The sequence below is a fragment of the Xenopus laevis genome, chromosome 6S, assembly GCF_017654675.1.
Source record: "Xenopus laevis strain J_2021 chromosome 6S, Xenopus_laevis_v10.1, whole genome shotgun sequence".
In the NCBI taxonomy this organism is placed as follows: domain Eukaryota; kingdom Metazoa; phylum Chordata; class Amphibia; order Anura; family Pipidae; genus Xenopus; species Xenopus laevis.
Window position 1 is genome coordinate 40,097,984 of NC_054382.1, and position 23,761 is coordinate 40,121,744.

Consider the following 23,761-nt stretch of genomic DNA (forward strand, 5'->3'; position numbering starts at 1 on the left):
CCATGCTGAATCAGGGAATGGTACTGGTTTTACATCTGGTCTCAACTTAACTTTGTGTACAAAGTTCTTTGCACAGCCTAGTGAAGTGTTGCTTTGTGGTGAAATGTTAGACACTGGCTGTGTGGCACTGGTGCTGTAGTAATGAGACCATCAACTAATTGTAGGTATAATGCAGCAAAGAGATCCCTTCCAAGTATAGCAGTACCCTTATTCACAACGTAAAAGTCATATTTTGCAGTATTTGATTTGTACAGTCACTGGCAAGTAACTAAGCATAGGGTTTGGATCCTTTAAGTAACTGACCAGTTTCAGGGCATGTGCAACAAGCAGATCTTTTGCAAAGTATTTCAAGAAAACAACCTTTGGTATTATAGAAACAGCTGAACCTGTATCAAGAATCAGGTTAATGGAGTGTCCCTTGTCAGCAGAAACAGTACTGATACTGACATTGCATATAAACTTGTCTGGAATAAATGTACCAGCTTTATCCACCTTTAATACTGTGACATTTGTAGTAGTGACTTCATGAACATCTTAAGCAGAACTACGGCAGATCTTAGCAAAATGTCCTACCTTTGTGCATTTGCGGCACAGTTTAGCTTTTCCAGGACATGTAACATAATTTGCAGTGAGTTGTGTTGAACCACAGCGAAAGCAGTATTTTCTATTTGTATTTGCTGCACAGTTTTGCAGTGTAGGTGAATCCCTTTCCTTAGCACTGTATTTTGCCTGTGACTGTGCATTATTAGGCCACAGTGTTGAATTCACAATCTGTACATTCCCAGCAGTTCCCTGACTGAGAGTTGTAGCCTCTGCCACTGCTGTTTCAATTTGGCTAGCAACTGTAATAGCCTTTGCAAGGGTTAAATCCTGCTCTAGGAGCAGTCTCTCTCTAATGCGAGGTGAGTTTGTTTTTTCCACTATTTGGTCTCAGCATTTCATCTGTTAGATTCCCAAAGTCATAGGTAACAACCAGCTCTCTCAAAGCTGCTACAAATTGTTTATGGATTCACCATTACGCTATCCAAGTTGGCGGAATTTATATCTTTCAGTAACCACATTTACTCTTAAGTCTCATCAGCTAATGGTAATGTATAGAGTATACTCTGTCCCTCTGCTCCCAGGCAGTGAATAAGTAAAGCACACTTTCTAGCAGCAGAAATCTCCCCTTGGTCAGCAGCAATAAAATAATTTTTAAACATATGGATCCAAGCAGTAAAAGGTATGGTAGGCTCACCAGGGTTTAGAAGAAAAGCTGCAGAGGTAGAAGAGCCATCTCGTCGCCAATTTGTTATGTTTTTGGTAGCCGAGGATGAGTAGAGTGTAACAGTGCTTTATTAGCAGAGACTCATGTAGGCATTACACAACAGTGACTTTCACTTTTAAGCTGTCAAGAAGTATGCACAGTATAAGTCTGGGCACAGTGACATCTACAGGCCATTTGTATAAACACCACACAGAGGTTGTCCTGTTTTACCAACTTTACAATGGGGTTACAAACTAAGGTAATACATGATGATATTATTGGTTTATTGATTACAGTTTGAAGAATGCAGGGCATAGGCACATGGCATTGTAGGCTCAGCTGCTCTCAGCCTGCATATTTTTGCAGACTGAGAGAAGTAGATCTGCTCTGTGCTTCGGCCCCATTAATTTGAATTAGATCTGCCTGCATGCGCACACATGCAGAGGAGATCGACCCGAAGATGTTCCTTTCGCATCTTCGGGCCGACCTCCGCTTCTGCTCCCCTGAGTGGGCCCATGCCCATAAATTTAAGACTGTGTTTGATATAATGGTGATAAGGGGACTGAATTGTTAGAAAGTATGGTATTGAACTGCCTCATAGAGTTGGAGTTACTAGGAATCAGTAGTAGCATGGAAAAGGATTTGTAAATCTATTCGTTATTCATCATTTACAAAAAATATATGAAGAATCCCTAGGACATTGTGTTAGTGGTCCTTTAAAGTGCTTTTCAAAACATAAACCACAGCTTATGCATGTGATTTTAATTTATATTTCTGCATGCATTCTCAATGCAATTAGTTAAAGGGGCTGGAATCAGGAAAATTATAATTCGTGCAAAGCTCGGCCTAAATACACCAGCACTTTGTGTGAGATACTGACACTCTGCAAATGAAGAACTACTACAGTTTCGGAACTTAATGTAAATACGTTTTATTAGATATTTTATTAAAAAAAGAAACATTTTAAACAAATTTAAAATATCATTTACAGTAACTGTATTTTTACTTTAATAATCCATACTTTTTGCTCTATTCCTTATTATTTGTTGAGGATTTTGACATTCAGAAAATGTAATCATGCTAGTAATATTTATTACTAGCAACTAGCCCTTAGAATAACCAAAGTGATTTGTGTTACCATACACCTCTAAATTTATCAACAATTATATTGTTTGTGGTTATTACAGGTATGGGATCCATTATCTGGAAACCTGTTATCTAGAAAGCTGCGAATTACAGAATGTCTCTTATAGACTTTATTTAATCCAAATAATCCACATTTATAAAAATGATTTCCTTTTTTCTGTAATAGTAAAACAGTAGCTTGTACTTGATCCCAACTAAGATATAATTAATCCTAATTGGAAGCAAAACCAGTTTATTGGGTTTATTTAATGTTTGCATGATTTTCCATTAGACTTATATGGTAGGAAGGTCTAAATTACGGAAGGATCCATTATCCAGGAAAACCCCAGGCCATTCAGGATAAAAGGTCCCATAACTGTACCATATATAAAATGACCATAAGGGAATCATTCTTCATAGACCTTTTGTCTCTAAAACTTTGTGATGGTGCATAGGTGTTTCAACTAAAATGTTTAAAGGGAATAAAACACTAATTGCTGTTATTCACTTCAAATTTCCCAGGCAATGCAAGTAGCCTCAAAGATGAGTGGAATAAAAAGCAATAATCCATTGAGTTCCAGTAGTGTTTCATGTTTGTCTGCAGTGCTTTACATGATCAATATTAAGTGCCCCATTGAAACTAACTGCTGTATCAAATAACAGTAAATCAAAGGAATGTTCTTACAGATTATTTATTGAAAGCTTTAATTGTTCGCTGGAGCCCTGCTTATCTTTGCAAACAATAGACAGGCCTGTCCTGCAGCTTTAAGCACAGTTCTGTTTGGGGTTTGGCTTGTTCTTGCTGCTTGATGTCAATAAAATAATACCATAGTTAAACATGATTTTAGTTAGTTTTGAAAGGCCTGACTTTACTATTTAAAAGACATTTCTGTAGCTCATAGACTAGGATGGGATATTACAGAGGATGATTGAAAAGTCTTTAAATTGTTTAGAATATAATCAAATAATACAACTAACCAATGAGAAATTCATTGCCTAGCATCCAATTGATGTCAATCAAGAGATGTGTCATTTGAAATCTTGAGAGAGGTTGAGTGTTGAGAATTTCATGCAGATTCATTGGAAAAAGTACAGAGAATAAATATACAGTGAATTTGTTTTAAAATTGTTGGTAATATAAGTAGTAAGAAGTAAATGCATGATGATATTACTGATACATGTTAATAATAATTAATAATAATAGTGCTACAAGAATTCAAAGTTAAGTTTTCCATCTCCCCTCCCCCCTCTACTGCTCCATCTGTTCTTGATTGTGTCTATGTGTTAGAGTGTCATATGTCGGGTTGGGGTTGTGGTGGCATACATGCTGAAGATACTAAGTGGCATTAGGAGGAAAGTAGATTCTAGAGAGAAGGGGCATTTCATTGTTTACATTACGATCACTGACTTGCTGCCATTGGAATAGAAAATTGTTAGAATTTCTCCATTGATAAGCACAAATCAATTGGCTAAACTGTGGGGTGCAAGATAGGAGGATCATATTAGCCACCAGTGTGCACCTCAACTTAAATAAAACTTTTGCAGTCTCGATTATAAACATACTGTATTTTTATACAGCATATCAAATACTGATATATAATTAGGCAAAAAAATCTGTTTGTGAGAAATGTTGGACATATTAGAACAGGGTTCTGACACATAAATTGTATATTTTTAGCAGTAGGGGCTTGATTACCTACTTATAAATATAATAAATTACACTTAACGTTTGTATTTTTTTTCTTTCAACTCAGGACAACAGTATAAAAGTACACTGAATACTTGTACAGCACTGTAACTATTCAGATGTCATAAACCACAGAAAAATAGCTACAGCAACCATGGTAGGATACAGTGGGCGTTTGCAATGGGGCGCCAGCATTACTGCGACCCCTTGGAGGAAAAGATATTTATAAAAAGACATACACTTCAGCTGTTGTTCAACTGCAAATTCCAGTATCCTTCTGCTGTGGGGAATAATAGAGCTGTATTGTGTGGGTTTGACATGATTTCTTCTCGGATTAGAATGCCATCAGTGCCTGGGTCCTCACATATCCAACACTTAAAAATCCTTTAACCAATAAATTATTTTTACACTGGGATTTTGTATTTATTGACATTAATTTATGCAGCAGTGCTACAACAGTTTCTGAGTAAACATTGTGATAGCATTCCATGGAGCAAGAAAAAAGTGGGTCATGGCCACGGGGTCTGCTTCCTCTGTAGTTACAACACAGGTCAGATGTATAGGGTCAAAATCATGATCTCCTGATTGGGCCTTGTTTGGATATTGATAGGGAAATTTGGAAAATTCCACTGGGCAAAGACTCTTTAGTTCATGGAAGTGGTCCTTGTCGGATACAGTATGTGTGCACAGGTTCTAACCATTGGCCTGCGATTCATAAAATCATATAGGACTTATTTGGCCCACCATTTAGGTTCTTATATCAGGCACACATTCATTCTTCTTTAAACAATTAAAAACACTGATATTTAGTACACTGCAACCGAATCATTTTATTTATGTAAATGATTTAACTATATTTGAGGACTCTGCCTACTTTGCCTATGGGCACGGCCATTCTGGTCTAGGAGTATTGCTGCCTTGTGTTGGTCACCTTCAAACCCTCAAACCTTCATGCCAACATTCCATTAGCCTCAGAATCAAGGAATTACTATAGCTCCTAACAGATGTGGCAGATGAAGTCAAAGAGGTCGTTTCCTCTAGCCATGGTAATCGAATTATTGGACAGCCCTTCCTGACCAGTATTTGTGTAATTGACCTAAAGCAGGATGTTAACTGCTGTTTATGCTGTCATTTTTATATTATTCTGCTGTTTGCCACTATTTTAGATTAGAGTGACCATTTTGCTAGTGTAAATACTATTTAATCTAGGGTCACATAGGCAAATGTTGTAACTCACTGTTACTCAGATGTATCTTGCAACAAGGAGTAAGCCCACATCTTTTTTTAGCTCCACAGGGCTAATTATAGATATTCAGGGAGAACAAAGACTCAGTGTTATTGGTCATATGTAAATGAATCTAAATGATTCATTTATGAAAGGTTGTTACTATGTTGGGAGCCAACAGCCTACAAAGACCACTGAGTTCACCACATCTTGGCTGCAAAAGAACCATATTGATTGGGGCAAGAAGGGCTAAAAAATAATTGCCCATACGTTTGGGTAAAAAACATAAGAGTTAACGTATTCAAGATAAATAGTTAATTTATATTTAAATTAAGCAAGACAAAGCTGTTTTTAATAGTCCTTTATGTGGGTAGCATACAGTTGGTAAGTTCACGGTGTAAATATGAACAGCTTGGTTGAGGTCAGTAGGATGGCAATGAAATATATAAATTCCTTTAGCAAACAGTCCAGTGTCAAAAAGATTAGCATGTTAACCCATCTTTCATCCAAATCATATACCATTATGTTGATCATTATGTCCTTTGTAATTTATTTTCCATGTGGTGCCTTTTTTCTTATGAACATAATTACCTTAGTTTGCTACTTTTTTTTTCGAAAACAGGCCCACACTTGCAAATTACCTCTTGGCATCTCCAAAATACATGACATCAGTGTAAAAGATTATATTTGTGGAACAAAGGGATTTGTTTTCATGACAGTTAGCTGTTTGAGGTGAAATAGTCAGTACAATAAAGCTTGCCATACACGGAAAGATCTGCTAGTTTCAGTGGATCTTTCTCTGATAATGTCCACTCGGTATGCAAAATCAGGCTGATCCCTAGGGCCAAACAATTGCATTATTCTGCTTTGCAGGCCGTCCGGTCAACGAATGCATAAACAAGCAGATATTGTTCACACCGTTGTGGAATTTTTAAACCTGCCCGATCAATATCTGGATCGTTTTTGCCCAGATATCCTTCGAACAGGTCCATTGAAGGGACCCATAGACTGGCAGATTTGCCACCAGTTCAGTCTGAATTGACTAAATCAGCAGCCTAAATCTGCCTGTGTATGGCCACCTTAAAGGAACAGTAACACACTGGTACAACTAGTGTGTTTGCTTCAGAAACGGTACAATAGTTTATATAAACAAACTGCTGTGTAGTAGTGATGTGCGGGTCAAGTTTTTCCCGACCCGCCTGAAGCCCTCCCTCCACCCGAGCCCGTACCCGCCTACCGGCTTCCTTTTATAGACCCATGCCGCCTCTGCCAATGATGTCACAAAAGGGGCAGAACGAGCAGGCGCAGTGTCTATAAAAGAAGAAGTTGGAAGCCAGCAGTGCAAGGTGGCGGGTGGGGAGAGCAGGAGAAGAGCTCAACCCACACCCACACCCACCCACGAAGAGGAGTGCGAGGTCGGCCCGATCCCTCCCGACCTGCGGGTCCCGCGGGTATCGGCCCGGCCCGTACATCACTACTGCCATGGAGGCAGTCATTTGGAGGCAGCCATTCAAACATGAAAAAGGAGAAAAGGAACAGGATACAAATTAGTTACTAGATAAACTCTCTAGTGTACACAGTGGGATTCTTCAGAACTTATCTGTTATCTACTGTGTACTCTGTGCTTGAATGACTGCCCCCATGGCTACACAGTCGCTTGTTTATATAAACTATACTTGTGTTTCTAAAGCAAACACACCACTTTCACCAGTGCCAGGTAACAATACATTATATTGTCATTCCATTAAACATTTAAATTTTTTGTATTACTGTTCCTTTAAGTGCTCAGCAGGAAACTGAAAGTGAAACATACACAGATGAAGGTGAACCCACCATCATAGGCGGAGGGTACATTTTTTGTTTCAGAAGGCTAAAGTTGACCATACTCTAGCTGACTGCTAATGTCAGATATAGTATTACATGCTGCTAAAAAAATTAACCCTCACAACTACCTTGTGCAACTCCCATTGATTTCAATGGGAACCGTGCAGAAGAGCTGGTGGAAGTGCTTTTCCAACCCAAAATGCTCAGGTTGAGTTTACAGTTGTTCCCCTTAACTCAGCTGTAATGAGTATGTAAACCCTTTCTTAGCTTGCTTCTTGCCAATCCATTACAGAAGTCAGTTCACTCTGCACTAATCAAGGGTGCAAAGTAGGTCAGATAAATTGTCCTCTGGTTTCCCTGGAAGAAGTGAAAATCCTGGTCTGTGAATTGGAGCTTGTTAGTATAAATGTGCCTGGGACACCATGAAAATAGATATCATTTCCCCAGGCTTGACAACCTCTCCTTTAAACCCTCTTTTTATTATGATGCTGAATATGGAAACGATAGGCTTTTGCCTAATATAGCACCAAGATTACTATTGGCCTCCTGCTGCTTTATTTGAATATAGAGGAAACTAAGGCAAGGGACAAAACTCCTAGGAGAGGAGTCTGAAGCTAAGAGTGGAGGAGATATTACAGAAGTGTGGAAGGATTGTCATATGCCTTATGCCAGCTGTGTCAAAAGTTAGTTGTTAGTATTTGCTCTGTTCTGTAGTATACAATTAATAGGATTTGGTAGTATTCAGTACCCAATTTAGTGTATAAATTAGCTTTCACAGATAATAGCTGTACTATATATCTGCAGGGTATGTTTTCAGAACTCTTCAATTATCAGTATAAAAATGTTTTATACACATATATTCTCAAATTCCAAACAAATACACCGTTATCTTTGAGCTTGATGTGTATGTTCTTTTCTATCTCTGTTGGCAACATATATATATAAATATAGAAAAATCCTTCGTGATCCGCACTCCACTGGAATCAAAAAACCACCCAGGTGCTACTCATATAAACATGTATAGATAAAAGTCCAAAAGGCATGAGTGCACACTGGGATTTACTTAAAAACAGGCCAACGTTTCGGTCCAAGCCTAGTACCTTTACCAAGACCCTGATTGTTTTAAAATGTACCCTTAAATAAGCAAAGGGACAACACTCGCCCAATCCAGTGCGACATATAAAATCATGTGATCAGAGAAAACAGGACCAATCACCAACGAGTAACATATTAACCATTTGGTGGGAATAAAACACTGTTGTAGAAAGATAAAAGAAAATCATTGTAAAGAAAAAATCACATTACAACATATGTAATAAGATCAATTGGCTAAGAAACCTATGGCAAATAGCAAAGCGGGAATTCATTGTAACAATATAGCAGCAATAATGAAAAAAGGTTATATGTTGCAAAGAGGTATCTATAATTGGTAACTAAATGACATAAAAGGGGGGATCTCCCAGAGGCTCAAATAAACTCATCTTTGTTTTAAAAAGCAAGTGAGTGGGCAATTCTCATTAAGGCCCAATAGACTGAGGGTATTTAAGGTTTTAATCCAAAATACCTCCTTTTGTAGGAGGATATTGGAGCGATCTCCTCCCCTTCTCAGGGGTTGGATGTGATCAATCCCAATATATTTAAAAGTGGGAAGTCTGTGACCAGGGTCAATATTGGGATTGATCACATACCACCCCTGAGATGGGGAGGAGATTGCTCCAATATCCTCCTACAAAAGGAGGTGTATATATATATATATATATATATATATATATATATATATATATATATATATATATATATATATATATATATATATATATATATATATATATATATAAAAAACAAATGCTTCACCGGCACTCACCCTCAATAGATCAAGTCCCGGGTGCTCCTCAGAGGAAAATAGATAGGTACAATCAGGAGCACTCACGGTTGTAGTGAAAAAGGTATATCTTTTATTGGAGCATTACAAACTACCCCACATCAACGAGTTTCGGTTCTCTCAGAACGACGACGACGACGGTTCTGAGAGAACCGAAACTCGTTGATGTGGGGTAGTTTGTAATGCTCCAATAAAAGATATACCTTTTTCACTACAACCGTGAGTGCTCCTGATTGTACCTATATATATATATATATATATATATAATCACTAGGACCAATCTCATGTCTGTTTGATAGCCTGGCTTTAAGCTACTTACAGTATAGAGGGATTTCTGCAAGCGAATCATTTTGTTACATCTTTTCATGAGTTTGACCCTTGATGCAGTTCATTATCATTACAAAGGCATTACTTACTCCATTGCCTTTCAATAATAGGGCAAGATAAGAAGAGAGGTTTCACCCTCTTTATCAGAGTAAAATATGCAGGAAGAAAAGACAAGTAAGTTGTTGGTTGTATGAACTGGGTAATGCAATTAAACCAAGAGTACAACATTATTTACAAGAATCCTTATTCTAACTATAAAAATAAATCTACTGCACTGCTCACAAGAACCCCCTGGATATGCTGGCAGTGCAAGCAGATTCCCTGCCTGATATTAAAATACACATTTCATGTTGATATAACCTTTTAAGTCTCCTATTTATGCACTGTTTGGGATTTGTACATTCACCCAACACATTCACATTTTAATTGATGAATCTCCAGAAGACAGCTCATCTAATAGTAGGTCCTATACTGCCATTCTTATTATTATTTTATTTTTACATCTCCACCCTGGCTGGCGGCGTTGATACTTTACGATATGAACACAGAAATTACTTTGGGGGATGATAGTAGGAAGATAATGTGAGATAGCTGAATTGTAAAGCAGGCCTTTGATGTGTAAAGAGAATTAAAAATGAAGTGGGCTGAATAAATGAAATGTACTTTTTTTTTTTTTACTTGGAAGTTGAGGTTGAAAAAGCATGTATGTATATCAGGTTCAACCTTTACCCAAGTAAATCCTACCTATTACGGTTGTAAAACACCTAAAGCTCTGTAATCGTTTTTAGTAAATCCTTTCAGAATTTATCTACCTAAATATAAGCATGCTATTAAATGAGATGCAACACAAGCATGTGCGTGCATGCATGGGGCAGAGAAAAAAGGGTTTCACTATTTTTTTTCCTTGGTTTTCTCAGATGTGCAAATGTGATTGCTGTTGCTCTGTTTAGAATGACAATAATACCTGCCTGGTTTTTTTTGCATATGTATATAAATATGGTTTATTAATACCTGTGGGATAGGCACTAGCCACAAGCTGTTCGGTTCTGCTGGGAATCATCATCTTGCCAGAAGAATACAAAACCAAGTTTAGCTTTGAGGTTTTCAGCTATATGACAATCTTCCTCACTATCCAATAATATCAGAATTCACACTAAACATTTTCAGGACAGTGATACATTCTCATTATTGCGATAAAAAATGTACCTTTAAAAGTTAGGAATTAATTTCCTTAGGATTAGTCCACACAAGGAGATTCTGGGGGGTTTAGTCTCCTGGCCACTAATCGCCTCTTTTTCTGGGCGGCAATCTCCCCGAACTGCCTTTGTGTGTTTTCCCATCCGATATAATGAAAAGTCTCCTGAGCTTAAGCACAATCGGCGTTGCGTTTTCCGAAGTCGCCCGAATTTGCCTCACGAGGAAACTTCGGAAAACGAAGCGCCGCATGTGCTTTAGCGCAGGCGACTTTTCATTATAGCGGATGTGAAGACATGCAAAGGCACTTTGTGGAGATTGTGGCCCAGAAGAAGAGGCGATTAGTCGCCAGGCGAATAAATCTCCCTGAATCTCCTCGTGTGAACAAACTTTACCCACATATAATCACTAACAGCTTGACTTGCTTATTAAGTACACAGACAGCAATTTCCATAATCCAGCATTAAAGTTTATTCAAGGTAAAAGCAATGAATGATTGTATACACATTAAAGTGTAGGTAATGTTCAGTGGTCGTTATCTTAAAAATATCAGCCAAAAACTATGTTATGTTTGCAATTCAACTAAATCATAGGAATGCTGTATTCTTTCACTTGTACATCACAACTCTAAACTAAACTAAAGATTGGCTTATTTTTCTCTGTGCAAATTATGTTTTATTGCAAGAAAAAATGTTTTCCCTCAATTTTCTCCCGTTAGGTTTTTTGCCTAAATGTTTTCGCCAATTTTCTTTTCTTTTACACCACAGTATAGCATGCACATTTTGTTAAGATTTTATGTGGCTGTGCAGCCAGGTGTAAAATTCTGCTATAAAGTGAGGTGCTGCTACTTACACCACATTATATACCACATTTTATGCTGGAGTCCATTGCCATCTGAATTTGTCCCACTGACTTTAATGTGTTTCGTAAGGACAAATAAGTGTAATATTTGTTGCCAACTTTCATTAAAAAAATGTACATATAGGCATTTATTTTATGCCTTTATCAATACAACACTTACCAGTCAGAAAAGACAACTTAATATTATTAGAAATAGCTTGAATTTACATACAATAGGTAGGAGTATGTATCAAATAAACAAATTAGGCTCACAAATTGCTAGATACAGCCAAAGGACACCATAAGCATTTTATGAAGCTACAGTTTGAGAAGCAAATCATGTTTTATATCAAATCTGATAGTGGTTTGGAGGGGTTTTGAATGTAGATTTGGTGACTTAATGAGAAGCAGAGGGGAAGGTTATGTTGTTACATAGATTGAAGCAAAGTCAAATGACATACTTGATCTTTCTGTTCCGTTTCTGACAAGCAAGTGAGCTGCACCTGTTGTGCACATGTGGGGAGAAAAGCACTAGTACATAGGCCGGCATCAGCTCTGAAGCAGCCTTCAGCATGACCGGGTCATCTCCACTCCCCTTAGGGTCATGGCTAGGTTACTAAGTCAAGACTGGCAAGTCTCCATTTATAATCCTGTGCCTCACAACCTGGCTTCCAAGCAGGATGTGCATTTCTTGCAGATCAAAACATGCCTTCACTTCCACATGACAGTGTACATTTACTGACATGGATCTCATGTTGAAATGCTCTGCTCTCATTTACCCTAGAGCGTTATTAACCTGCCCAGTTGGACGGCAGAAATTTGCATTGCCAGTTATTCTATCACCCATAATTATTAGAGGTCTAGTCATATTAGATGCTGCCTTCCAATGTGTGAGGGAAAACCAAACCCATGCATGTTTAATTTATAATATAAATGTGGTGGCGTGTGTGTCCTATAAATAACCTGTAGAATACTATGTACATTTGAGCAGAAGAGAATCTGGTTCTAATTACTTGTACTCTTGTTGAACTTTGGCGTTTCCTTTGACTCTCAGCCTAATGCATGTGAGCTGTGTGCCTCGCACCCCACAAGTGTACACACACAACTGAAAGAATGGAGAAGTCCAGACCGATTCCTGTTGCCAAAAAAACTTGAGGGCTAGAAAAATGGATTGACCGAAGGCAACACTTCGCTATTCACCCTAATTAGCTCAAATTGCTTCTTCCCACCAGGGACCCTGAGCTCAATGATTGTAATTCTCCCAGGGCTATGCAGGAAATGCCTTTTGCTTTACAGAGTCTCTTGTTTTAAGGCTCAGCCTCCCCTGAATGTCTATTAAACTATATAGAACCTGCTTCATCATATGATCTCGCGAAAAAAAAGAAAACAGCAATATTACAATTCCTGCTGCTTTTAATCAAAACCTAAAAAGCACTGTATTTCCCATCGTGGCCTGAAAGCTGGAAATGCTTTCCAACACAACTTCGTATTAACCCATTCGTACATTGGATTGCACAGCTGTGTCATTGCATTTTCTTCAGTGCACAAGGGGTTACAGATCCAGCTCTCCTTTATTTAACCTCATGAAAAAATTCCAGACATGTTGAGAATTGTGAAGTGGTCTATTGTTTCAGGGAATACTGAAGAGAGTTTTTTTTAGTTGGGTTTCTATGTAACAAAAACAGCAAGCTACAAAGAAACAAAGTTGTGCCTCTTCCTTGTTTTTTGGAGTTTCCATAAGCAGTGACTGCTGAGATGTTTATTTGCCCTTGCAATTGCACTAAAGCTGTGGTCCCCATATGGAGTGCATTCCAGCTCTTGTTCAACTACACATTCCACAAATTTCTCATAATGACCTTTTGGATGCTGGAGGCTCCATGAAAACTACAGCAAAACAAAACTAAGCAATTTGAAACCAGTAGTTAGTGGTGCAATGATTGTTTGTCCATATATGTTCAAGCTGGACCACTAAAGTCACCTCTGCCGTTGAATGATCCTGCAGACTTTTATCTGATTTACTGATAATTCTAGTTCATTATACATTTTTCACAGGAACTATAATATTAACCTGAACTTGGCAAGTTCCTGCATCAGGTCTTAAATTTACAGGTATTTGAGCAAAAAAAGGATGTATTTTGAGGGTAGGACTTGCTGATGCGGGTATTGGCTTGGGTCAGGTCCCCCCCTCCATCTTCTGATTTCATAGCCAGAATCCAAGCAGGTACAAAGACAGGAAAAAAGGCAGGGAAAACTGTAACTGGCAATGATGGGAGCTATAAAATGGAACTGGTCACTTACTTTGGTTTCTATGTACCTGAGCAAAAAAGGAGTTATTTTGAGGGTAGGCTTGGGTCAGGTCATAAGAAAATGTACTGTTTTTTTCACACCCCCTCCCCCCCATCTTCGGGTTTCATAGCCAGTATCCAAGCAGGTAAAAAGGCAGGGAAAGCCTGATTGTATCTGGCAATGATGGGAGCTATAAAATGGAACTGGTCACTGCTCTTGTATAACCTATAACAAAATGGAAATTTTTGCTCACCACTAAACAAATTTAAACCTTAATTTAAAATTTAAAATTTTAAACCTTAATTTAAAATTTGGGTGCTATGAGTCTGTTTCCAGATTTAGGAGTTTTAACCTTGGGAGGTAAGTTACAGGTAAATACATTTTGGTGAAAGATGCATAATGGAATTTGATTAATAAACTAGGTAAAAGTCAGTGTAAGCAGCCCCAAGAAAAACACAATCTTTTCCATGCATTAACAGCAGCTTTACTCATTTGCTGAACCAGAGTGATCAACTTTGTCAAAGGAACGTCGCTTGCAATGTGATTACTGGTATGTTTAAATGATGAAAATAGGATGATAGGATAGGAAAACAGTGAATAAATACATAAGCACACACACACAAAACTGTACATATATAACTGTATATATATATATATATATATATATATATATATATATATATATATATATATATAAACATATATAACTTTAACAGTTTAGTTTCAGTTTACCTTCTCATTGCCCTTTCCAGAGCTGAATCAACATCATTTAATTTTGCTATAGAAATATACAATAGAATTATTGTATGTACTGCAGGTTATGTTAGGCTGTGATTTATAGTCTTTGCATCAGCGTTTGTTTTCCCATAACAGTGTGACAACCCACCATGTAATAACTGGAACAACACACCCTCCTATGTTTGTAATATAATGTATGATTTGCTGACATGTTCAACATGGTGAGACATGAGCTAAGTAGTTGGAGGGCTGTTTCCACAGGGATCAGGAAATATCAAAGGGCAGCAAAGTTTTTATTGTTATATTATTATGGCAATCTGTTGTATTTTAGAAAAAAAAACTGTTATTCTGCAGCTCTTTAACCTGCTGTCTTGTTGCTAGAGCCACTGAACCAGTGTTCTGAATGACACACTAGAAGATAAACTAGAGAGCCCTAAATCAGTCTAAATCACACTAATGGCTCCTTTTAAAAATAACATTCTTTTAAAGTTGATATAAGGCTCATGGCACATTGATCTCTGTGCTTTTGAGAGGAACAGGGTGAGCATAACATCCTTCTGATCCTTCTGTAAAATGCATTTATAAACTGGTGTATTTTTTTTTACGCTACCCAATTATGTGGCATAAATATTCAAGTAACTACTGCTTTTTGCACTGGAATTTTACGCATACTTTGTTTATACTGAAAATGTAAAAAAAAAATAGTTTTTCACATGGTGATGCCTGGCATCAGATTATGATGTGTGGTGTATTTGGACGAGCTTTTTTTTTTTTTACACAACGTGATAAATAGGCCACTATAAATAACATGAATTCCAGACATAGCTATTGATTGTATGCAATAGGGTTAATGACATTTGTCATTCTCATAGGAAGGTGTGCTTACCTGTGATCAGGGCTGCTCTAATAAAAGTGCAATTTGCCCAGGACCTGCTAATTGTGTCGGTGCACTGTGATTGTTCATGCTTTCATTTTATTTGCCTCAGTCTCTCACCCGTTAGCCCATGACATAAGTCTTTCCATGTCACCCATGACACAATCTACTCTACCAGCCCACAAGCTCTGCTCCACTTTGATCCCATTCACCGCCTTTTACCAGGTTTGCAACTTCAGGACAGTGACGGGCCCACCAATTTCATTTTTGCTCCAAAGCCTAAAACAGCTGTATCTGTGACCCACGTGATTATGTATGTGTATATGTGAATGTTTAATATCATTGAAGCCCAGGTTCTGTAGTTTGCCTGAGACCAGACTTTGCTTTGCTTCACATGTGGACAAGGATATTAAACTCTATTATTGGACGCTGCTATTTTTTAGTGTTAAAGACCCCAATAAATAGCAAAAGCCCATTATTTGTATTCCTTGAAGGCTCTTCTGTCAACAAACTGAAATCACGTCAGGGCTGCAAACTGCAGAGTTGTTTTTATTGAGTGACACATCGCAACATTCCCTGGGGTTGTCTAAAAAGGCAATTCTGTGTTTCTTTTTTTATTCTTTCTGGACAAAATGTGAACAGGGATAAGCTTTGCTATAACACAATGCCTGGAAGAAGTGCCAGTATTTTAGACTGAAAATGAGTATCACCTTTCAGCTTCTAAAATACCACACTACCTCAGGACCAAGGAAAAATATCAGTAAATATCATGTTGGATTGTTACAGTATGAATTTAAAGTCCCCACTGTTTTTCACCATACTGATAATATTAGAACAATAAGGCGAAGATTTATCAAGGGTCGAAGTGAATTCGAGGGAATTTTCAAAGTAAAAAAATTCAAAATTCAAAGTAATTTTTTGGATACTTCGACCATCGAATAGGATACTACGACTTCGAATTTACTTAGACTTCGATTCGAAGTAAAAATCATTCGACTATTCGACCATTCGATAATCGAAGTACTGTCTCTTTAAAAAAACTTTGACTTCAATACTTCGTCAACTTAAACCTGCCGAATTGTTGTTTAGCCTATGGGGGACCTCCTGTGTTTTTTGCTAAGTTTGCTAGGATTTTTTGGGGAAATCGTACGATCGTACGTTAAAATTGTTCAAATCGTTTGATTCAAAGTACAATCGGGCTACTATCGTACTACGATAGGAATACGATCGTACGATGTATAAAAACCTCTGACTTCGAATTCGAATGTCGAAGGATTCTATTCGATGGTCGAATTTCGAAGTTTTTTCTACTTCGAAATTCGACCCTCGATAAATCTGCCCCTAAGAGAAGGCTTGGGATATTTTAGATATTTTAGAAAGTGAAAGTCAGGATGGGGACTAGTCTCCTTTATGTCAGTACAAAGCTATTACAGCAGGAAGAAAATTTAATATGGAAAATGTGTAGGGATCTCTTTGTTGTGCATAGAACACCAGTCCTCCCCCTGGAAGCCATGAACTACAAGCGTGTCCACACAATGATGGATTGGCTACGATAAGATGCTTCCTGTCTTGTTTTGAAGAAAGTCTGTCATCCATTCTAGTTATTTTTAATTTTTAAAAATGATGCCTTTTGTGTAACCAGATTCCAACGTCCCAAATATAATTTATGATTTTGGTCATGGCATGAATTATCTTCTGAAGCACAAATTCTTAATCCTCTAGACTCAACCAGGTTTAAAGGATACAGTATCTTTACTTGAGTCCAGATAGCTATCTGCTTAGCATGGATTATCTGTCATAATGATTTGCTTGTGTTAAAGTCAGGCCCTTCTTAAACCAACACTATTGGTGAGGCTTTAGGATTGACTTTTGAACCTGCGCTTTCAATTTTAATACAACACCAGCAGCTCAGCATGAAAGACTTATTAATAATAGTTGCGTCACCTTCTATTTCTATGCTGAAAAGTTAGCCGGTTCATTAAATAAGTACACATAATGATGACTGATTACATGTCACTATGATTTGCCATTCTTGTTTATAAGTGGCCACAGGTCACAAAATCTTTTTTATTGTAGTTTTGCGCTCCAGTATTTACAAGCATGGCTTCCATGTGCAAAACACATTGTTAAATATTATTAATAAATATTTCAAGGCTGGAAATGTATGTCTTTTGCACACAGGAAATCAGCAACACAAAAACCTTAACAAATAAAATCTTGTCATAGACACATGTATGTAGAGCCATTTTAACTAGATAACTTGCGTTTTCGCTCTTCTGAATATCCATCCTTCACTTCTCTACAGTATAAGTGTAACATATAAGTGTATCCACATAGCTCTTCTGATTGTAAATAGCATACTTTAATAAGCAAAATATAAGGTTATATTGTATTAAATGCATGCTCATTCTGATAAATACTTTGTTGTTTTGCCTCTTGGGTTTGGTTACAGCAAGGGCATATTGTTTGCATATCCTCCATATGTTCATGTGGATTTCCTCCCAGTGCTGTGGTTTTTCTCCCACGGTCCATAAACATACTTGTAGGTTAATTGCTCCTGATAAAAATTGATCAAAATGTGCATCTTTATGATTTTGATAGGGAAGTGAGATACTCCATTGGGTAATGAATGATTGAACATTATTTCAAATAGCTAAAGAATACATTGGTGCTGTATAAATAAAATATAATAATAATAATTACATACTGTAGGTTACAGAACATGTCAGCTCTGCAGCGAAACTTGCATGTAAATATTTGCTTGTTTAGCTAGAGCTCCAATAGCCACATTTCTTGTTGTACCCTAAATTGATCTAATCTGCTTGCACCCAGATACCTAAGATTAGACTATAAAATCTCTGCTGAACTCACAGTGTATGGGGTTGAGTACAGTTATTCATGCTGTGTATTATTAATTTGGATTGTGTATTGGATTTGTTATCCAGAATGCTCAGGATTAGGGGTCTTTCTGTAATTTGGATCATCATATTTGGTATGCTAAAAAATTATTTAAACATTGAACAAACCAAATAGGATTGATTTGCCTCTAACTGCCTAACTGCTATCCGATCCTGAGGAAGGCAAAAAAAAAACCCCATCTGAAGCCTCTCCAATTTGCCTCAGAGGGGGAAAAATTCCTTCCTGACTCAAAATGGCAATCGGACTAGTCCTTGGATCAACTTGTACTATGAGCATATCTTGCATAACCCTGTAGTGTATTCCATCACTTGCTAAAAAGTCATCCAACCCCTTCTTAAAGCTATCTAATGTATCAGCCTGTACAACTGATTCTGGGAGAGAATTCCACATCTTAGCAGCTCTCACTGTAAAAAAAGCCTTCCGAATATTTATGGGTGACCTCGTGTCAGTTGGAAAGACCTACTGGTAAATAAAGCATTAGAGAGATTATTATATGATCCCCTTATATATTTATACATAGTTATCATGTCGCCCCTTAAAAAGTCTTTCCTCATAGCTAAGATTTCCCATACGTTTTACCAGCTTAGTTGCCCTTCTCTGTACCTTCTCTAAAACAATAATTTATATTATAGCCTTACCAGTGCTCTATAAAATGGAAGAATGACCCCCTCTTGCCGTGAATCAATGCCCCTTTTAATACAGCTCAAGACCTTATTTGCCCTTGATGCTTCTGACTGGCATTGCTTGCTACAGACAAGTTTATCAATCATAGTTTTTTGGGGGTTTTTCCAAGGGGTAACAAACACTCCCATGCAAACTTATTATTTATTTGCTGTTGGCTGGCTACCTAGTCCTGGGCATAGAGTGAAAAGAGTTGCCCTTAACACTGCAATATGTTCCCTGCAGCAAACACTATTGGAACAAAGCAGAACTCTGCCACTGATTTTATGTTTATGTATAGCTGGAAAGATTGGGCTAATTTCTTCCTATGCTGCATATCTGGGCTGCATGCTATTATGAGACCTTTATTACTTGCAGTTCTATAAAGGACTACATAGAAATGAATGCTTTAGTTGGAGGATGGTAGGAGCTGTAAGGCTACACGTACTGGTATACGATCTGAAACCCGTTATCCAGAAAGCTCAATATTACGTAAAGGCCATCTCCCATAGACTCCATTTTATTCAATTAATCAAAATATTGAAAAAATATTTATTTTTCTTGTTAATAATAAAACAATGGCTTAAACTTGATGGTCTTTGGTAATTTTTCAACCAGATTTAACTACGTGATCCAAACTAAGATATAATTAATCCTTATTAGAGATTTAACAGATACAAATCCGTTATCTGGAAAGGCCTAGGTCCCAAGCATTCTGGATGACAGGTCTCATACCTGTTTAATATCTTCAGTTAGTGGTGTGGCAGAAGGTACTATGTTTTAAATCTAAATTGTTTTTCATTGTCTTTGCTTACAGCCATCGAAACCCAGAGCACAAGTTCAGAAGACCTGGTACCAAGTCCGCCATCACCACCTCCACCACCTCGAGTTTACAAGCCCTGTTTTGTGTGTCAGGATAAGTCATCAGGGTATCATTATGGAGTCAGTGCATGTGAGGGATGCAAGGTAAGAACACAAAGAGGTCTGTAAAAATGCTTTTCTTTTTTTGCAGAATGAAATGTGTATAATTCAGTAGACTAGCTTTACCCCAGGTTGTCTGTAAAGTTGTACTATAGAGTACAAGGATCCCTTTGTGCCCTGGGTCTGGCAGGCCTACCCATTTCCCCATGCTATGATGTAACAGAAGGGGTGCGTGTGTCTAATAGAGCAGAAAAGGATCACAAGATTGATGGATTTCTTTCTGTGAAAATTAAGACTACCCAATGACATATTTTTAGTTTCTAAATAACTGACCAGACAGTCCAGAGAACCAAGCAGTTGAGCTCATGGCATGATGTGATTACATTATGAGGAAAATTAGAATTCCTCCTCTCTCCTGCACAGCATTTGCTTTTGGGTAGTGTACTGAGTTATAGCTTGCAGGGGATTCTGGAAACCTGATATCAACTGGCTTTTTGCAGCAGCTAAATCATTTGTGTAGTGTTGTGGTGAGCCAAATATAGATCGCTTATGCTGCATAAGTGTCAAAAAGATCAGATGAATATATCTGCCGTGGCACACTCCGTAGCAGCAACTCTGAACAACCTAACTTCATGTTTAATCACAGCCAGATATGAACTCTGCAGTTCTATAAAAGGGAAATCTCAATGGCTTTCCGTAAGCATTTCATTCCTTCAAATTCTACTTAACTTGTATTTATTTCCTTTGGGTATAAAAGATTAAGCCCTTTTTAATTAACAATAGCATGCATTGATTAATAAGGTCTTTTTTACCTGTTATATAGGTCAGTATTTGTATTTAGCCTGTACTTTTTACTGCTATAGTACAACACTACTAAATAGGATGTTGCTTTTCGATTATTAATAATAATACTATAACAATAATATAGTTGACAAGCATATATGAGATGTATAAGTAGGTGAGGGTACTATCTAGTGGGCCTTGACAATTTCAAATCTATTTAATATTCAAATATTATGAAATAAAATAATAAACTGTTGTACCGATAACACTAAGCAATGAAAGAAGTGATACAGACAGCAGTATGCTGTGTAAACCCTTGTAATCTGAAACTAAACTATGTATATTGTTTGAAATGTGTGTGATACAATAAAAAATACTTTAAAATACAGCAAAATATGTATGTCTTTTTAAGTCTCTCTCAGTCTTACAAACAACATACAATATAAAAAAACCAGAAAACAAACATTGTAGCAGAATGAAGACTGGAGGGTCTGCTTCTGCTAAAATTAAATGGAAATCTCCCCTCCCCAGCTGCTTTCCTAATTGAGAGCTGGTGACGAGTGACAAAAACCGGTGGGCAGGCAGGCGTGTAGTGAGCAGGCAGTTGGGCAGGTAGTGGGGGGCGGTGCGGCGGCAGCTGTGTGCGCCAAGCTCCTATAAGATTTTCTTTGCGGGTGGTCCCGGCAGTACACTGTTGATCCACTGACTGCATCAAAGGTTTTTAGAAGGCTGGCTGCATGTAGAAGGGTTACAGGAAAGGCCAATGCTTGTACAAATGAAAAACAAAATTATGCAATGTAAGGATCAGCTGGTACTTTTGTAGATGTTACTGATTTTCTGTGCCCCTCTCAGTTTCTAAGCACTGAAAAGGCAACATTTCACCTAGTATTCCATTACTTGTATTGACTTGTTTCTCGTCATTTTATCGGTTTGGTTTTTATTGAGGTTCATGTGAATTTTTTAGCCATAGACATGGCTTTTTTGTCGGAAACATAGAACATTAAACAAGGTTGCTTTCAATGGGTAAAGATATGATAATGATATGTTTAAATAGTAACATGGGGATCCATCTGAGCCAAAAACGGGGTACTAATAGGCAGATTAGATAGGCAGATTTGTCCGACATCTGCTCATAATTTGTAATCTGAATGACCTGGTTTATGATTGGTATCTGCTTAGAATAGAGCAGATTCTGATTGGCCTGTTAATAAGTATGTTCACTAACTCAGTGCTGGTGCCATAGCAATTTAATTCACATGTTGTATAAAATTGAGAAAAAAATTGATGTTTTTGGCAGTGAAACCTTCTGTTTTGTTTAGATGAAGATCGGTTGACTGAATATTTGTTCATTTTGTCATGTCATTGATAGATACTGTAATAGATGAACATATAAATTATGGATACATAGTGTTTTTTGTTAGATTCTTTGTAACAAATGGTTCATTTTTCTACCACTTCCCTGCAACTTTACCAAAGGTTATAGATGAAAGTAAATTTTGCCCTTCATTTAGTACACAAGGCACTGGATGCACAATAACACCTTGCTCACGTAGCTGCTACTTGTTATGCACAACATACTGCTGTCTCATTCTGATCTAAACTATTTGTAACAAGGTCAGAAATGTTCTAATGGACTGCAAAGTCTGCTGATCCAACAAATGTCACTCCATACAATTTTCTGAGAATGTCATCTTCTGAAAACGACACTCTTCTATCTTTATTACACTGAATAAAACATTGTTGTCAGAGAAGCATCTTTCATTTATTTTTGTAACCTTTTTTTGTGTGTCCATGCCGTTTTTCCCATTTATTTGCCTATACTCTTCGATCACAAGCCCTTGGGGGTATGTTCCTATATTTGTGTTCATGTGAAAGCTTGTACAATGGACACAGGCTTTTAAATAATATATTTTAGCAAAGTTCTTGAACTGGGTAGTTAGAAACCCAGTACATAACAGGATTCTTAATGATATATGAACCCAAGGTATAATTGCTAGGCTAATGAAACGCTAAAACTGTTATGGCCAAGTAACAGCAAAGCTGATCTTAATTATTGCAAAAACTGACAGTATACAGGTACTTCTTTGTCTAGATGGTTTCCTACCAAATAAAAATGACCACTTTAGTATTTTTATTGATAATTTGGCAACTGGGTGTTGAGAGCTGGGAAGTTTTATTGATAATACAGTATATGGATGACTAACAACATAAGCAGTGTGGTATTGCCATATAAATTATAAAATACAATTATAGTTATGGAAGCTATTAATGCAGAATGCTTGGGACCTAGGATTTTCCAGGCAACTTTAAATCACCAAAAATTAAACGAACACTAAACCCTACTGTACTGTGCTGCTCAACAAACCTCAAGTTACGATCAAGGAGAAGTTACTGTTTTATTATTACAGAGAAAAAGGGAATTAAAAAATGTGAATTAATTTCGTAAGAAAACTCTTTGTAATTCACAGTTTTAGGGATATCAGGTTTCCAGATTACAAATCCCACGCCTTTACCATAGATGTAAAATCTACTTTAATAATTAATCTATGATAACTTTTGAAAGATCAGATTGTAAATGCCTGCCATAAAGCAAAATAATACTTCTGTTGTATCCCAGAAAATTTACATTTAATAATATGAGTACCAGGAAATATATCCACATGAAATCATAAATACCTTATCAATATTACTGTTTTTTACCCCAAATGAAGTTTTTTCCTAAACTACAATACATATAATTTTACAGTGAGTTCAGGTATTAGAGAATAATTTTTACTTTGATTATGTATTTAAGATACAGGTGGGTCTAAATTATCTATTCTCTTTAATGGTAGATAGAAAACATATTCACTTTTTGCAAGACTAAAGAAGACCATACACTATAAGATCTCACCAAACAAGTTGATCTTTCCCCAATATGACCACCTAAGGTGGGCGATATCAGGCTTTAATACAAGTCGTCGAGGACAGCATCAAACAGTTTTGAGGCTCTGTGTACCTGAAGTGCCAGGGCCTTTATTAAATGCCAGACCTGGTTGTGGGGGTGCGAGCAGAGGGTTTAAGGGGTGTAGAGGTGGCATCAACTAACCAATGTGCCCCAACAGGCAAATCAAACCTGCCGATCAACTTTTGGCCAGATATCAGTTGGGTGGGATCAGTTCGGTGTGATCATTTGGGTGTTTCCATCAGAGGTCTAGATACACAGATGTCTGTGTAAGGCCACCTTAATA

At 37.3% G+C, this 23,761-nt stretch overlaps 1 protein-coding gene across 3 annotated transcripts in view; it reads left to right on the forward strand.

The window, feature by feature from the left end:
* The window catches only part of rarb.S (retinoic acid receptor beta S homeolog), a 245,930-nt gene that overhangs the window by 134,068 nt on the left and 88,101 nt on the right, over positions 1-23,761 (forward strand). For all 3 annotated transcript variants that reach the window (XM_041567529.1, XM_041567530.1, XM_018269282.2), the window contains exon 2: positions 19,645-19,793. In XM_041567529.1, the coding sequence (XP_041423463.1) occupies positions 19,645-19,793 (149 nt within the window). The remainder of the gene's footprint in view (positions 1-19,644; positions 19,794-23,761) is intronic.